The following is a 13,650-nucleotide window of genomic DNA, read 5'->3' as shown; positions in this document are numbered from 1 at the left end:
AATCACTCACCACGGATAAATTCAATGGTATATAAATTATACCTCAATAAAACTGTGTTTTCTTTCTTTTTTTTTTTAAGTAGAGAGGGGCGCCCGAGTGGCTCATTCAGTTGAACGTCCGACTTCGGCTCTGTTCATGATCTCACGGTTCATGAGTTCAAGCCCCACAGAGGGCTCTCTGCTGTCAGCATGGAGCCCACTTTGGAGCCTCTGTTCCCTTCTCTCTCAGCCTCTCCCCAGTTTGTTCTCTCCCTCTGTCTCTCCCTCTCTCCCTCTCTAATAAATAAATGAAAACTTAAAAAAAAAGTAAACAGAATAGTATAATGAACTACCTACCATGTTACCCATTATCTAGGGTCTACTATTACAAACTCACAGCCACTCTTGTTTCATCTATAACACCACTCCACTCTTCCTCTTCGCATACTACTATAAGTAAATCTCAGCTATTACACATTTCACTGAAAATTTTATGTGATGCATACTATAGATTTTTTAACCTTAAAAATATATTAATTAAAGCACAAGTGATAAAAAAAACCTTTGGCCATTTTAAATAATCTTATGGTGTTTTCTCTTATTTTCAGTTTTGTCTTTTATTTGTTTAAACATACCACATTTAGCAGCTGATAGTTCTATTACCTAGTCTTTAAGATCTGATTCTGCTAAAAGTTGTTACAGACTCTCACTTGTGATAGTGCTCATTTCCTTGTGTAATATTTTTTACTGTGAGATCATGTTCATCAAACTTTGTATGTGCCCAGAAGGATTGGGGATGGCTTTCACCAGGTGCCTGAGAATGCACTAAACCCAAGTACAAAGTGAATTAAAATCTCAATTGAGAGTATTTCATTTGCAGTGAAGGTGAATTCAAACCTCAGTTCCAATAAAGCTTTTCTCTGCTGCTCAGAGACTACAACATTTTTCTTGCAGAACGGATTTGGGTTTTAGTGTATCTATTCCCTAAAAATGTGTCTCCCCCATGATCCTGAATTTATTCAGAATTTCTGTTCCACCTCCCTACCCTGTAAGAGCTCAGGGCCTTGTCTTCTGATCCCCATGCGGCTATTAAAACAAAAAAACTCTGAGTTACCAGGATATGACAAATGTCCATAGGACATCTGCTATCTTCAATGCATACTTAGTACTCTGAAAATGTATTCCCCCTTATTTGTGGTCTCAGATCATTTCTCTTACCTCCCTTCAAGGTCACTATACATTTTTTAAAAGATTTTTAATGTTTTATTTATAATTTTTATGAGTTTTGTATTGGGAATATTTTCTAGATATCTACTTCGCTGTATTTCCAAAAAGTGAAATCTAATTCCTTCTTTTAAGAAGTCTAATTACAAAGTTTATAATCTTCAGTTTAGAATCAGGCATTTTCCATCAACCTGAGTTTTAAAGTTTGAAATCTTTCAGCTCCCACCAAAACATAAGATTAATTTCTATCTTTGTTTAAATTCCAAATGTACTACAAAACCATCCCAAAATTAAAATAACTTACCAATTACACCACTGCATAAACCACTGCATAACTGCATAAACAAAAGTAAAATGGAAGAAAATATCTCTGTGAGCAGTATTAGAGGGAGGCTATACACCATAGTAATAAAGCACAACTTTTATTAGTTATTATTTAGTAAAATGGCCAGAGTTAATTGAAACCAGTTCTGAAACTTGATGGCTGTGTGCTGAGGTAAATTATCTCTCAGTTTTTTAATGTACAGTTTAGAACTTAAGTCAATATCCCATAATGTATCAAAAGTTCTACCCGTAGGAATCTGAATAAAGTATTAAATTTAAAATTACATAAAAGAAAAGCATTAATATTCCAATTAGCAATGATCATAACTCAAAAGAATATACAAAAGTCTCATTAAATGGGTCAATAACAATGATTTTATGTATGTATACATATGCATACATATGTGTGTATTCACATAAAAACATAAATACATATGTTTTAGAGAGAGAAAGATAGGGAAAGACGGAAAGGGAGAAAGAGAAGGAGAGGGTGGGAAAAAGGAAGAGAATAAAATAAATGTAGCAAAATGTAGAAAACTGATGAATCTGAGTACAGAACCCATGGGAGTTCTCTGTACTACTCTTAAAACTTTTCTTTAAGTCTAAAATTACTTCAACATTTAAAAAAAAAGTGTTATGAAGTCAGTGTTTAAATAACAGATATATAACCCTGGCTACATAAAACAGAAGCATCCTGTTCTTCTATCATGGGAAGTGAAGAAAATCCATGAAGGGACGTTATAAAGTTATCACTCACCAACTGTTTCAGTATCACATATGTTTGTTGCTATAAATACAAACTGATCTATTTGAATTCTCTACTAATGACAGGTTGCAGAATACATAAAAATGTATAACATCCTAAGGGGTAAACACTTCAGGTGAGATTTTTTAAGCCAAAGGTAATTTGGGAAGAAAGCTCACAGGTAAGCTGAGAAAGCATTCCAGCATCAACTCCTGGCTTCCTCCAAAGTCAGCCTCAGACGACCAAGGGGAGTAAGAATGCAGAGCATTCAGCATTGCAGGAAATGTGTGCCGGATGGTTCCCAGCATCTTCAAAGTGCAAATTCAGCAGGTAACATAAAACTCCCTAACTCTGCATTAAATTCTGGCGCATACATCAAAATATATCTCTTTCCTTAAGAGTCTGTATTTGTATCTAGCTTCCAGAATGTCAAAATAATAGTTACAACCAATGATAATTGTTGAATATTAATTGTACCATAGGTTTAAAAAATTTTTTAATAAAATAAAATAAATAAATGTGGCAAAGACAGAAAGAGTGTGAGCCTCTTTGCGTGCTTTTTTGACAGAACTTTTAATTTTAAACTCAGCAGGAAACAAGATAATAACTGCAAAAGCCAAGAATGAGTCCAAGAAGTTTATTACAAACCAGTTTCTTCAGGATCATTTGCAGGTAGCTGAAAGTCAAGACAATTTTGAACCAAAGAATGTATGTTATCGATTAATAAATAGCTCAATGCTGATTAAACTCTACTTTCTATCCCATTCTTTGATTTTCTAATACATTCTGTATAAATCTTTCTCTGAAATCTGAGCTCAAGACATAGAATTGTGGAGTAATGTTTTCAAGTATTTTCCCCTCTGGCTATGCCACCTGGAAAGAAGATGGTTCACTATAGAAACATTCTGTAGCAATTCCAACAAAAACAGGACAATGATACCTACAATTCTTTCTTTTGCTTACTTCTTAAAGTCGTAAATCTTAATTTTAAATGTAGAAGGCATACACCTTTTATAAGAACCAGTGACCCTACTACAGGCATTCTCACGCAAATAAAATCTAAAACTTTGGTGCGAGGTCATTAAACTATTCCTAGGGCACCTTTTTGACTCTAAAAGCCTCAGTAAGGGATTGAACTTCTAATTTGAATAATTGCATTCCACTAACATAAATTCCCTCTGTAGTTTCAACTGTATGCAGTATCAGTCCTCATTTCCTGAGTTAAATTAATGTTGAGTAATGTGGTGCTTCTTAAAAAAAAAAAAAAAAGTGCATCCACTTTCATAGTAACCTTTCAGCAACCAGGAGAAGTGATTCATGTGCACTAGAGGCGAATAGGTCAGTATGAATAATTTCTGCCAGCATTCCCTGTGTGCAGAGCACTGCAAAAGGTATATCTCAGCCAATAAAATGGATATACTTATACAACTTTATTTAAAAAATCAAATGCTTCATAAACTGTACCCTATTTTCCACTGAGTTATGTCATTATATCATTAAAAACTTTATTTTCATTTATGACTTACCTTCAGCTAAGCTGTGAGTCCTCACGTTTGATCACCTCTATCCTTCTAGTCAGACACCTAATAAATTGTAAATTAATATTGGAAAACCTAACCTACTCAGTAGTGTTTAAAAAGTAAAGATTCTTGTAAGAGGAAATCCTATTGAATCTCAAGCCTCTCTTATTAAATCCCAAGTGAACAGAATTCTTAAAACCCATTTAAAAAACAGCTTTTATGCAAAATTTGTTACTCAAGGTGAATTTCCAGTGTTGCTATAACAGTGTTTATTTAATAAGACTAGTATTATATACCTCTTTAATGATATTCGATCTTTCAATCCTTGGATTTTCTTAAATAACATGTCTACAAGTTGCAGAGTGACCTTTAACAAAAGCTACTCAAAAGTGATGATCCAATCAGCCCCAGGTGATTTTCAACCTAAAGATATCAAAAATGGATCAATCCATTCCCAGAATTCAGTGACTCAAAATTTCAATATATTCTAATTTTGTCAGTCTTGGATTTCAAAAAGAGTAAGATCATTCTAGGCAGACCCCTAGGTAAACAAGCAACTTTTTAGGTTATGTCTGAGGTCAACCAGGTATCCCTAGAGTCATAGGGGGGTATGGTAGATACACTTACTTCTTCACTATTTTTCCTTCCCTCATCACTTTGCCATGACTCCCCAATTTCACTGACTTTCGGTTTTGCCATGTGACTTACTTTGACCAAAGGAATGTAAACAGAAGAGTAGAAGTTCTGATCTGAGGCTTTAAGAGGTTCTGAGTATTTCCACTCACCCTTTGATATCTTGCTATCTATCGCCCATGAGAAGAACATATCTCAAGTAGCCATGGCTCCTTCAGTGTAGGTCCCACAATGAAAGCTACATGAAGCAGACTGAACCAAACCCATAGTCTAGACTGACTACAGTCAACCTACTGGCCCATGAGCAAGAAATAAATATCTGAATGCAAGCAGCTCAACATTTAAGGTAGTTTATTGTCATAGTAATAGTACAGTGGCCAACAATAAAGGGATTCAAGGTATCATTTGCTGGTACCACTCTGTTCTGAATTAAAATTTCCAAGGTCCATTTTCCAAAATAGTACACTAAACCAAACGAGTTTTCATTTCTGGATGTACTAGATACTGTCCAAATATGTCTTACAGCTTGCTATCTTCTTGTCTGAAAATGTATCCATTATTCAGGATTCATAACCCTGAACCTCTTCTACTGAAGTAAAAGTACACTGAAGACAGAATCTGTACTGATTCGCCACCCCACTATAGCACCTAAAATAGTGTTTCTCACACTTCCTAGCCATTTGATAAATGACTCCCTATTCCAACTCAAAGTGACCACTGCTTTTCATTACTGTCCATATCTCAAAATGACCTCCTGAGTCACAAAATGATTCATATATTTGAAATAACAGAAATGACTAGATACGATCTTTCCACCTGAATGCACAGATATTCTAAAGCACAATACAATGAATGGTGCTCAAGACTGATAACTGACACCAACACAAATTCCTTCAAAATGGCAAAGGTTCCTTCAGTGAATACTGAAATACAGAATGGATGGCTAAATGACATATCTCATGGTGCTACACACAAACATGCCACAGAAATGTGTCAGGATTCAACGGCACAATTCCAAGGCAGGTCTCACAAAGGGGACTATCAACCCCTTCCGGGGAATACATTTCTGTCTTGAGTCTCCTTATTACTGGTCATCTATGCCACTCTGTTGTCTCCTGTTCATTGTGCCAGCTGTCTCATTTTCTCCATCGTCATCTGTTGCCCAACCGATCTAGGTTATTTTCTTTCCTCTTCTCTACAGTTCTTTTCTTTCTTGCCTCTTGCTTTTACTACCTTCCTTTCATACTTCTCAGGCTGGTATAAGAAGACATCACCACACATCCAGAGAATTCCCTTCCTTCACAAAAAAATCAGCCAACTGCCAAACACCAGATATAATTTTCAGGACTCAGAGTCAATAAAAGCAGGTGTATTCCCTGTGGGAGCTCAGGGACTTCCAGAGATGCCCACAGACCCTGCCAGCTATTTTAGTACTTGTGTCATTAGAGAAAACTGAAGACAAGAATTTTTTCAAATTTTTTGTCAAAAATTCTGCTGAATCCCATGCTCTAAACATGTTCAGTTCATCAAAGCTGTACAGTGGCAAAGATGTCTTCAAAAATGCTTAATTAATTAATCACTATATCCCATTACTGGAATTTCTGCTCCTAAATAATTTTAAGTATGAGTTAGTACTATCTAATAAGATGATAAATAAATTATTTATTATACTTAGAAGTAGTCTAAAATTACTAAAATACAGACCCAACTGTAATAAACATACATCTTTATTCTCTTCCAAAATTATCCTTTCCTCTTTTATTGTAAAAATAGTACACCCTCTCTTCTGAGTAATGTCACCACTACCTTACCCTGAAAGCTGAAAGCTGAAAGCCTGTGGAACAATGTGCTTCAAATACATACTGTCATTTTCTTACTCAGCTTAACCACAGGTTAGGGGGTGTAGCTGTCTGAAGCAGAGCCAATCATGGCACCTTAACCCACTGGACAAAGGTGATCTATATTTGTATAGATAAGGGCATGTGACCAAAACCGAATAAATTACAGTCCTTTCCCAAGAGTTTTCAAAGTGACATTAAGGCAGGAGGAGAAATCACTCTCAGGTGGTGACGAAATCAGGCATCTTAAGGCATGAGAGCTGCCAGCAGCCATGTGCCGTGCATTGTGAAGAAAGCTGCTCTGAGAGAACAAAGCCAAGATGTAGACAGAAGCAGACGGTAGAAACAGAGAAGGCGGAGCACCCTGCCGCATTCAAATCCCTGGTTCCAGTTGTCCCTGACGATTGCCACACTTCTGCCTTCCTCCTGGGTACATAATAAGCCTTCCAATAAATTCTCCTGGATATCCAACTCAATTCAAGCTGTTCTCCTGTCATCAACAGCCAAGGAAATTCTACATAACATACCAAACAAACTACAAGGTAACAAATCTGACTTCTTGGGAACAGGGTAGGGAGCACTATAAGAAATGTATCTGCAGCAAACTTAGTATCAGTCAATAGACTGGCATTTAAGAATGACACTATTTAACACTTCCTTCACTGCCTTCATAACTGATAAACCTTGTCTTTTCATAATACAGTCAATTTCTTGTATTTTTTTTTTTTTATTGAATGTCCTCACCACAAGCCATGAGCATAGATGTGCAGTGGATATATTCTGGGCTAAAACACGAAGATTAGGATACTATGGTTGCCATATGATCCTCTGGAATATAATTAGATCCAAGGTAAGAAGGCTTTGTGTTCTGGAAAAATCTATTTCAAGATAGTAATGGTTGTATGACAAAACAGCAATACTACCAGAACTCAGGACAAGATCTGATTTTCAATACAATAATTACATTTAAAAAAGCAAACTCTAACTCCTCAAAGCTGATACCTATGCCCTTAACTAGTTTTCACTAAAACAAAAAGAAAAAAATAAAATAAGTATAATGTTAAGCTCTTAGAAGCTAATATATTCATTTTACTTGTTTTACATAGCTATTTAGCACAATGCATGAACTTGATAGATGCTCATAACAGAAGAAAACAAATCATATTACAAAATGCAAATTCTTCAATTACATAAACTTGCTTACACAATTAGGTTCTAGACATCAACTTTAGAACAACAAAGTCTTCTCTAAGTTATTCCAGAAAACTATTTGCCTATAACTTTTGGAAATCTCCACTGAAAAATTCTTTCCATGTAAACTGCATTTAATCTTTTTAATCAGGAACATGCTTAAAAAACACACCCAGAATATCTGGGACCAGTACTCTAGTTTTTTCTATCTACTAAAGTGTAAGTGTGTGTGTGTGTGTGTGTGTGTGTGTGTGTGTACACACACACACACACGTATATATGCATACACATATTTATTTATATATGCATACTTGTGTATGTGTATATATATAATGTGTACATATTTTATATTTATATACATATTTAGGGGGTGTGTGTATACATATATACACACAACATGCACACTAACATTGAGATATATAATAATTGTATATATACTACACACACATACACACACACACACACACACACACACACAGAGTAACTGAATTTGATTCAAACTCCATCCTGCAACTACACTAACAATCTGGTCTTAAAAGGATATTTAAGTGTGGATTCAAATATGGATAATAAAAATATTTTAAAATCCTAGGCCATATCCATAGGAAATGGTGTCATTTAATAAAACTTCTTTAGAATCTCTACTTACAATTCGTAAAATAAATAAAATAAAAACTTAAAAAAAACTATAGATACAGAAAACTAGTTGATAATTATTTTTATTCACCTCTCCTCTATTTATAAACCTTATAAGAGACCTTATAAAAAAATTAGTAAAGTTAAATTTCAGGTCAAGGCATTTTTAAAACTTTTTAGGTACCAGCATAGAAATAATATACAGAATTCCTGCTGCTGTACATGAGAAACCATGAAGCATGGGCTGTAAAGAACGAAGCCACATTCGTTTTTACCTGCATTGACGCTCCCTCCACTCTGGCCACACAGGCCACCCGATCCAGGAAAGTCACGGCCACGGGCACCGCTACAAAAAAGCCTTTACAGAAAGCCTTGAAGTATCTTCTCACCCAGCCTTTTGACTGTGCCATACCTAAAAATGCAAAGAAAACAAGCATGAAATTAGCCTCAAAAATGGTAAAAAAGAAAAAAAAGGAAAAGAAAGAAAGAAAGAAAGAAAAGAAAAGAAAAGAAAAGAAAAGAAAAGAAAAGAAAAGAAACAAAACCAGCATAAGAAAAATAAGAGTTAAGGAAAAGCAACCTCATCTCTTAATATATGTCATACCCATCCCTATTAGCTATGGAACAAATTTGACTTAAATCCCAAAGGCAAATACACTAACTCAGGTTAACTCTTTTTCTGTACTTGAAATCCACTTGATGACTTCAGTGGAAATTTTCTCTTCACAAAGCAGTAAGTTAGAAAACAAATAAACATTCTAAAAAAGTAAATCCTTTCAGGTTGTTGACTATTATGGTGGAGATGCTCCTTATACCCCTGACATCTGTTCTCTTCAACAGTCACAGAAGTTTTAATGGGACAAATGGATGCCCAGACTCCCTTGCAGCTAAGAGTGACCATGTGACTAGATCTGATGAATGGCATATGAGAAAAACTGATAAACTTCCACACTGTGCCCTGAAAAGGAATATGCCCTCCCCTTCCTGTTTCTCTTTTTACAATACCATGATAACAAGGTGGTAGTAGGAGTAGGGATAGCCATCTCAAGTTAAAGAGAGCAAAGCAACAAAATAGAAAGGTCCTAGGTCCCCAGCACCATGAAGACACTGTAAGTATGCTGCACTGCTTACATCTGAACTATTAAAAACCACTGTTATGAGTCTGTTATAGCAGCCAAACTGATCCTAACTAATATGATGATGAAATCTATGATAGATCAAGGAAAAGATTTAGGTATCATCATAGAAATAATATACAGAATTCCTGCTGCTGTACATGAGAAACCATGAAGCATGGGCTGTAAAGAACGAAGCCACATTCGTTTTTACCTGCATTGACGCTCCCTCCACTCTGGCCACACAGACCACCCAATCCAGGCAAGTCATGGCCACAGGCACTGCTACAAAAAAAAGCCTTTACAGAAAGTCTTGAAGTATCTTCTCACCCAGCCTTGTGAATTCACCCAGCATGTGAATTCAATACAGATAATTACCAACACTCACCCTGTATCCATTTGACTAATTTTCAGATTTTCCAGGGATAAGCAATCCCTTAACTGTCTCATGCAATAAAAAACAAAATAGTGAGAGATCAAGGTATGCTACCCTACTAGACCAAATGGAGCCAAACATAGACCAACAGATGAGGAACCTTCATGGTTGGGAAAGATAAATGATGACTTTGTCCATGGTTCTTACTTAGACAAGCTACAAGGGCTACCCAATATTAAAGGAGGAGGAGAAAGGAGTGGTAAGTTAGATTTCTCAGGACCCCTCCTTCTTTGCAGTGTACGGCTGGATCAGAATAACTTTAAAGTTCCCTAACACAATCACAAGGCTTTGGTTAGCCTACAGCTCAGTTTGCTTCCAAGATGACCTAAGATTTCTTTCTGTCCTTCTGAGAGCAGGTTCAAAAGGATCCAGAAATGCAATTCAGACCGAGCATATACCAAAAAGGCATACACCAGGACAGTGTTAAATTTGGTCCAGGTACTCATATCTGAAGATTTTACCCAATAACCTATATAACTTACACTGGAAATGAGGAACACATGAAGAAAGGGTGTCACTGCCTATGTGACACCCAAATTGTTGTAGTTATGGGATCATTTCCAAATAGCTTCATCGAAAAGACTTCACCTCCAACTTTATTTTAAAGGAATTTTGCCTTTGAAGACACAAAAGAGGGTCACATGGTAATGAGGAATACATAGTCTTATGATCATGACAGAGCAAAAGAATTCTCCAGAATTATCAGTATAGGAAAATGACTTTCAAACTGTTTTGAAAGAACATACAGTCTATACAGCAACTCGGTACCTGCGTACTCACTCACTCATACACACACACACAACTTACACATATACCCTCAAAATGCAGCAAATAAGAACTGAAAAGTTTCACAAAACAATACTTATTCTTACTACGTAATAGGCTATCATTTTAGTCTGTTCTATTTCATTAAATGGAACAAGATAGATGCAGGGAGACCAAATTATGCTAGTGGTCCTGGGTAAGAGATGATGGTAGGCTGGGCCACAGTGGTCACGACAGACACGGAATTAGAGGCACATTGTGGGCTCAGTCAGTGGAGCATGTGACTTGATCTCGAGGTTGTGAGTTCCAGCCTCACACTGGGCATAGAGCTTACTTAAAATAATAATAATCATCATCATCAGACTTAAGATACAGATTTTGGAGGTTAAAATGACAGGAGTGGAAATGGATGGGCAATGAGAGGGGAGGGGAGGGAAGAGAAGAAAGTGTCAAGAGGCAGTAGTGACCTATGAAAGCACTGTTATTTTGTTATCCCTGTGAACTGCATTCCAAAGTAGTAAAAACATGCTCATAATTTGATTTCTCAAATGTTTATTCAGTCCTACTAAGCACAAGGCCATAACTTAGGTGCTAAGGATACAGAGGCGGAAAGGCAGACATGATTCTTGCTCTCAAGGAGTCACAGTGTACCAGGGAAGATGCCCCTAAACAAATATTTTAAATGGAAATAAGCACTGAAAAAGGCCATGCCCTGGAGCATGGGAACATGGAGCAAGGAAGTCCCTCCATCAGCAAATGATCAGCAAAGGTCTCGCAAAGGAAACAGCATTTGAGGTGAGACCTGGGCATTTCAAGCACATGGGGTAGCGTGTATGAAGGTGTAGGAGCAAAGTAAAATACAGCTGTTTAAGAAACTAAATGAAGTTCATTTTGGATAAAGTATGTGTACAATTTATTTCCTTTTTTAATTTTTACTTTAGTAAACATTTAGTTATTGTCTGCTAAACACCAATGCTAAGTGTAGAGAATATAAAGATGGCTGGGCATACAATACAATATCATTTAAAAACTCTCACAAACAATACTTTATATTTTCTATGTAAATTTGTATCTGCATATAAAAGTATTTAAACTAGAATATTATTTGCATCGTTGTGTTCATTGTTTAATAACCACCCATATGTCACATGTATAATTAGTAAACTATAGAGAGAAACGGAAAAAGGAGGTTTATCAAAATGCTAAGCGGTTCATTCTAGATGCTGGAAATGTAGATGATAACTATTTTCTTCTTTGAACTTTCACTGGTTTCTAACATTTAAAAAATAAAGATGGTGCTATGAAGTCACTTTAGTACATAGATAGTATGGGATGATGCCAGTCCTCATCTATTTCCCATCCTGATAAATAACCCACCCTTTCTCAGTCCACTCTCTATGCTGCCCTGAGGAGAATAAAAAACACCAAGTAAGATTCTTCCTATTTATGCAGCAATAAACATATTTAACTGACTGCAGCTCTTTTATGTAGCCAAAACAGGCTATACTGAAATATTGCATGCTTGGGAAAACTTCTTGAGAGTTTGAAAAGCCTTAGACAGTCTTACCTTCCTACTCACGCAGAGTAAGCACTAGGTTCAAACAAGAAAAAAAAAAATGCTGACAATCCATATTACAAACAACTTGACTACTTGACTATTTTAAGTAATTAACAAACTGGCCTTAAACACATAAGCTTATGCTTGCTTAAATATAAAGCAAAAATATACTTTAACAATCAGGTTAAATAGGCTTGAGGATTTAGACTCAAAAAAAAAAAAAGAAAAAAAGAAAAGGATAGGACAAATGTAGATAGAAAAGCACACTCCTATACATCTGTGGCTCTTAGAATTAAAAAAGCAAACATATGACAGAATGAAAATATAAGTGTTCTCTTTATGGTTCCTTGTGTCCTGCATGCATGGAACTTCACTATATGACCAGGGATATGTGCAGAATAGAGACTGGGAAAACTTTCAAATCCGATGATGTCACAGTTACCCCAGTGATAGGGTAACCTGCATGCTTATAATGTAAATTAAGGGGCGGGGGGAGAAAACATCAATTGTGTCAGAATTGGAGCCCCAGAATTTTGAGCCTCCCCTTCTTTTCCAATATCACTCTCCCATAAACTGCTACTCTGTCTGGTCACTGTGGCAGCCAGGAAGGAATATGGTAATTAGGGTCTGGGGCCTTGAGGTGACCTATCACCAGCTGTATGCCTCACCAACTCACTTTCAGGCCTCAGTTTCCTCATCTGTAAAAAGAAAGAGGCTAGATTCAATTTCTAAGGTCCTTTCTATGCCCAACACTCATGTTTCTATAAGTTGTTCAATTGTTTCTCTGGGATTTCAGCAAATACTGAAATAAAATTGTAAAAAGTCACTCAGGTTATTGCTCTAAACATGTGAGACTCTAAACGTTAAAAAGAAAAAAAGACTTTGCTTTTATTAAACAACTGGTTACAAAAGGAAACAAAGAAGCTGGAACAAGTGCCAATCACGTCGAAGAACATTTGATTACAGGCAAAGAACCAGAAGCCACTGCTCTTCCACTTCTTGTGTTCACAACTCCACTGCCAACCATCTCCTGCACCACAAAGTCAAGCCCAGAAGTTTTCTAGGAGAGACTCTCAAGGAGCATGTGGGAGGAGTGCCAATCTGAAGGTGTGCAGATTCTGCTCAAGCCCAGGGGGGGAACAAAGCTACCTTGTAAACAAGTTGTCCCTGTTTTCAGAGGCTCAAAAGAAAAGTCTCAGTACAGTCCTATCCTACCTCAATTAGAAGGGCACCTGTACCACATAAAAATCAAACACTTTTAAAAGCTTCTATCACAGGGGTGTCTGGGTGGCTCAGTTCAGTTAAGCATCCAACTTCAGCTCAGGTCATGATCTCACAGTTCATCAGTTGGAGCCCCACGTCAGGCTCTGTGCTGACACCTCAGAGCCTGGAGCCAGCTTCAGATTCTCTGTCTCCCTTTCTCCCCCTCCCTGCTCACACTCTGTCTCCCTGTCTCTCAAAAATGAATAAACATTAAACAAATTTTTTAAGCTTTCATCACAAAAATACTAAAGAAACCATGCATAAGTGAAACAAACATTACATTTCCTTAGCAAGCCATACAAATAAATAGCTTAAAGTTCTATCACATTCACATTTCTTGTTAAAGTTTATGTATTTCTTTTTCTATAGAAATTGCCAAAGAATCATTGGAGTGACCTGGTCTTTTGTTCACACCTTCTATGT

At 36.5% G+C, this 13,650-nt stretch overlaps 1 protein-coding gene across 10 annotated transcripts in view; it reads right to left on the bottom strand.

Annotated features, from left to right (window-relative positions):
- The window catches only part of IMMP2L (inner mitochondrial membrane peptidase subunit 2), an 873,838-nt gene that overhangs the window by 825,421 nt on the left and 34,767 nt on the right, over positions 1-13,650 (bottom strand). For 9 of the 10 annotated variants that reach the window (XR_008296717.1, XR_008296716.1, XM_027075286.2 and 6 more), the window contains one exon: positions 8,366-8,502. Coding sequence is in view for 8 of the 10 variants with exons in the window: in XM_027075286.2 (XP_026931087.1) it covers positions 8,366-8,500 (135 nt within the window). In the remaining 2 variants the exon portion in view is untranslated. Of the gene's footprint in view, positions 1-8,365; positions 8,503-10,123; positions 10,259-13,650 lie in introns of those variants that run through there. The other variant, XM_027075289.2, reaches the window with a different exon arrangement.

The sequence above is a fragment of the Acinonyx jubatus genome, chromosome A2 (assembly GCF_027475565.1).
Source record: "Acinonyx jubatus isolate Ajub_Pintada_27869175 chromosome A2, VMU_Ajub_asm_v1.0, whole genome shotgun sequence".
Classification (NCBI taxonomy): Eukaryota; Metazoa; Chordata; class Mammalia; order Carnivora; family Felidae; genus Acinonyx; species Acinonyx jubatus.
The sequence above is the reverse complement of the archived record's forward strand: the minus strand, read 5'-3'. Positions and strand labels throughout refer to the sequence as shown.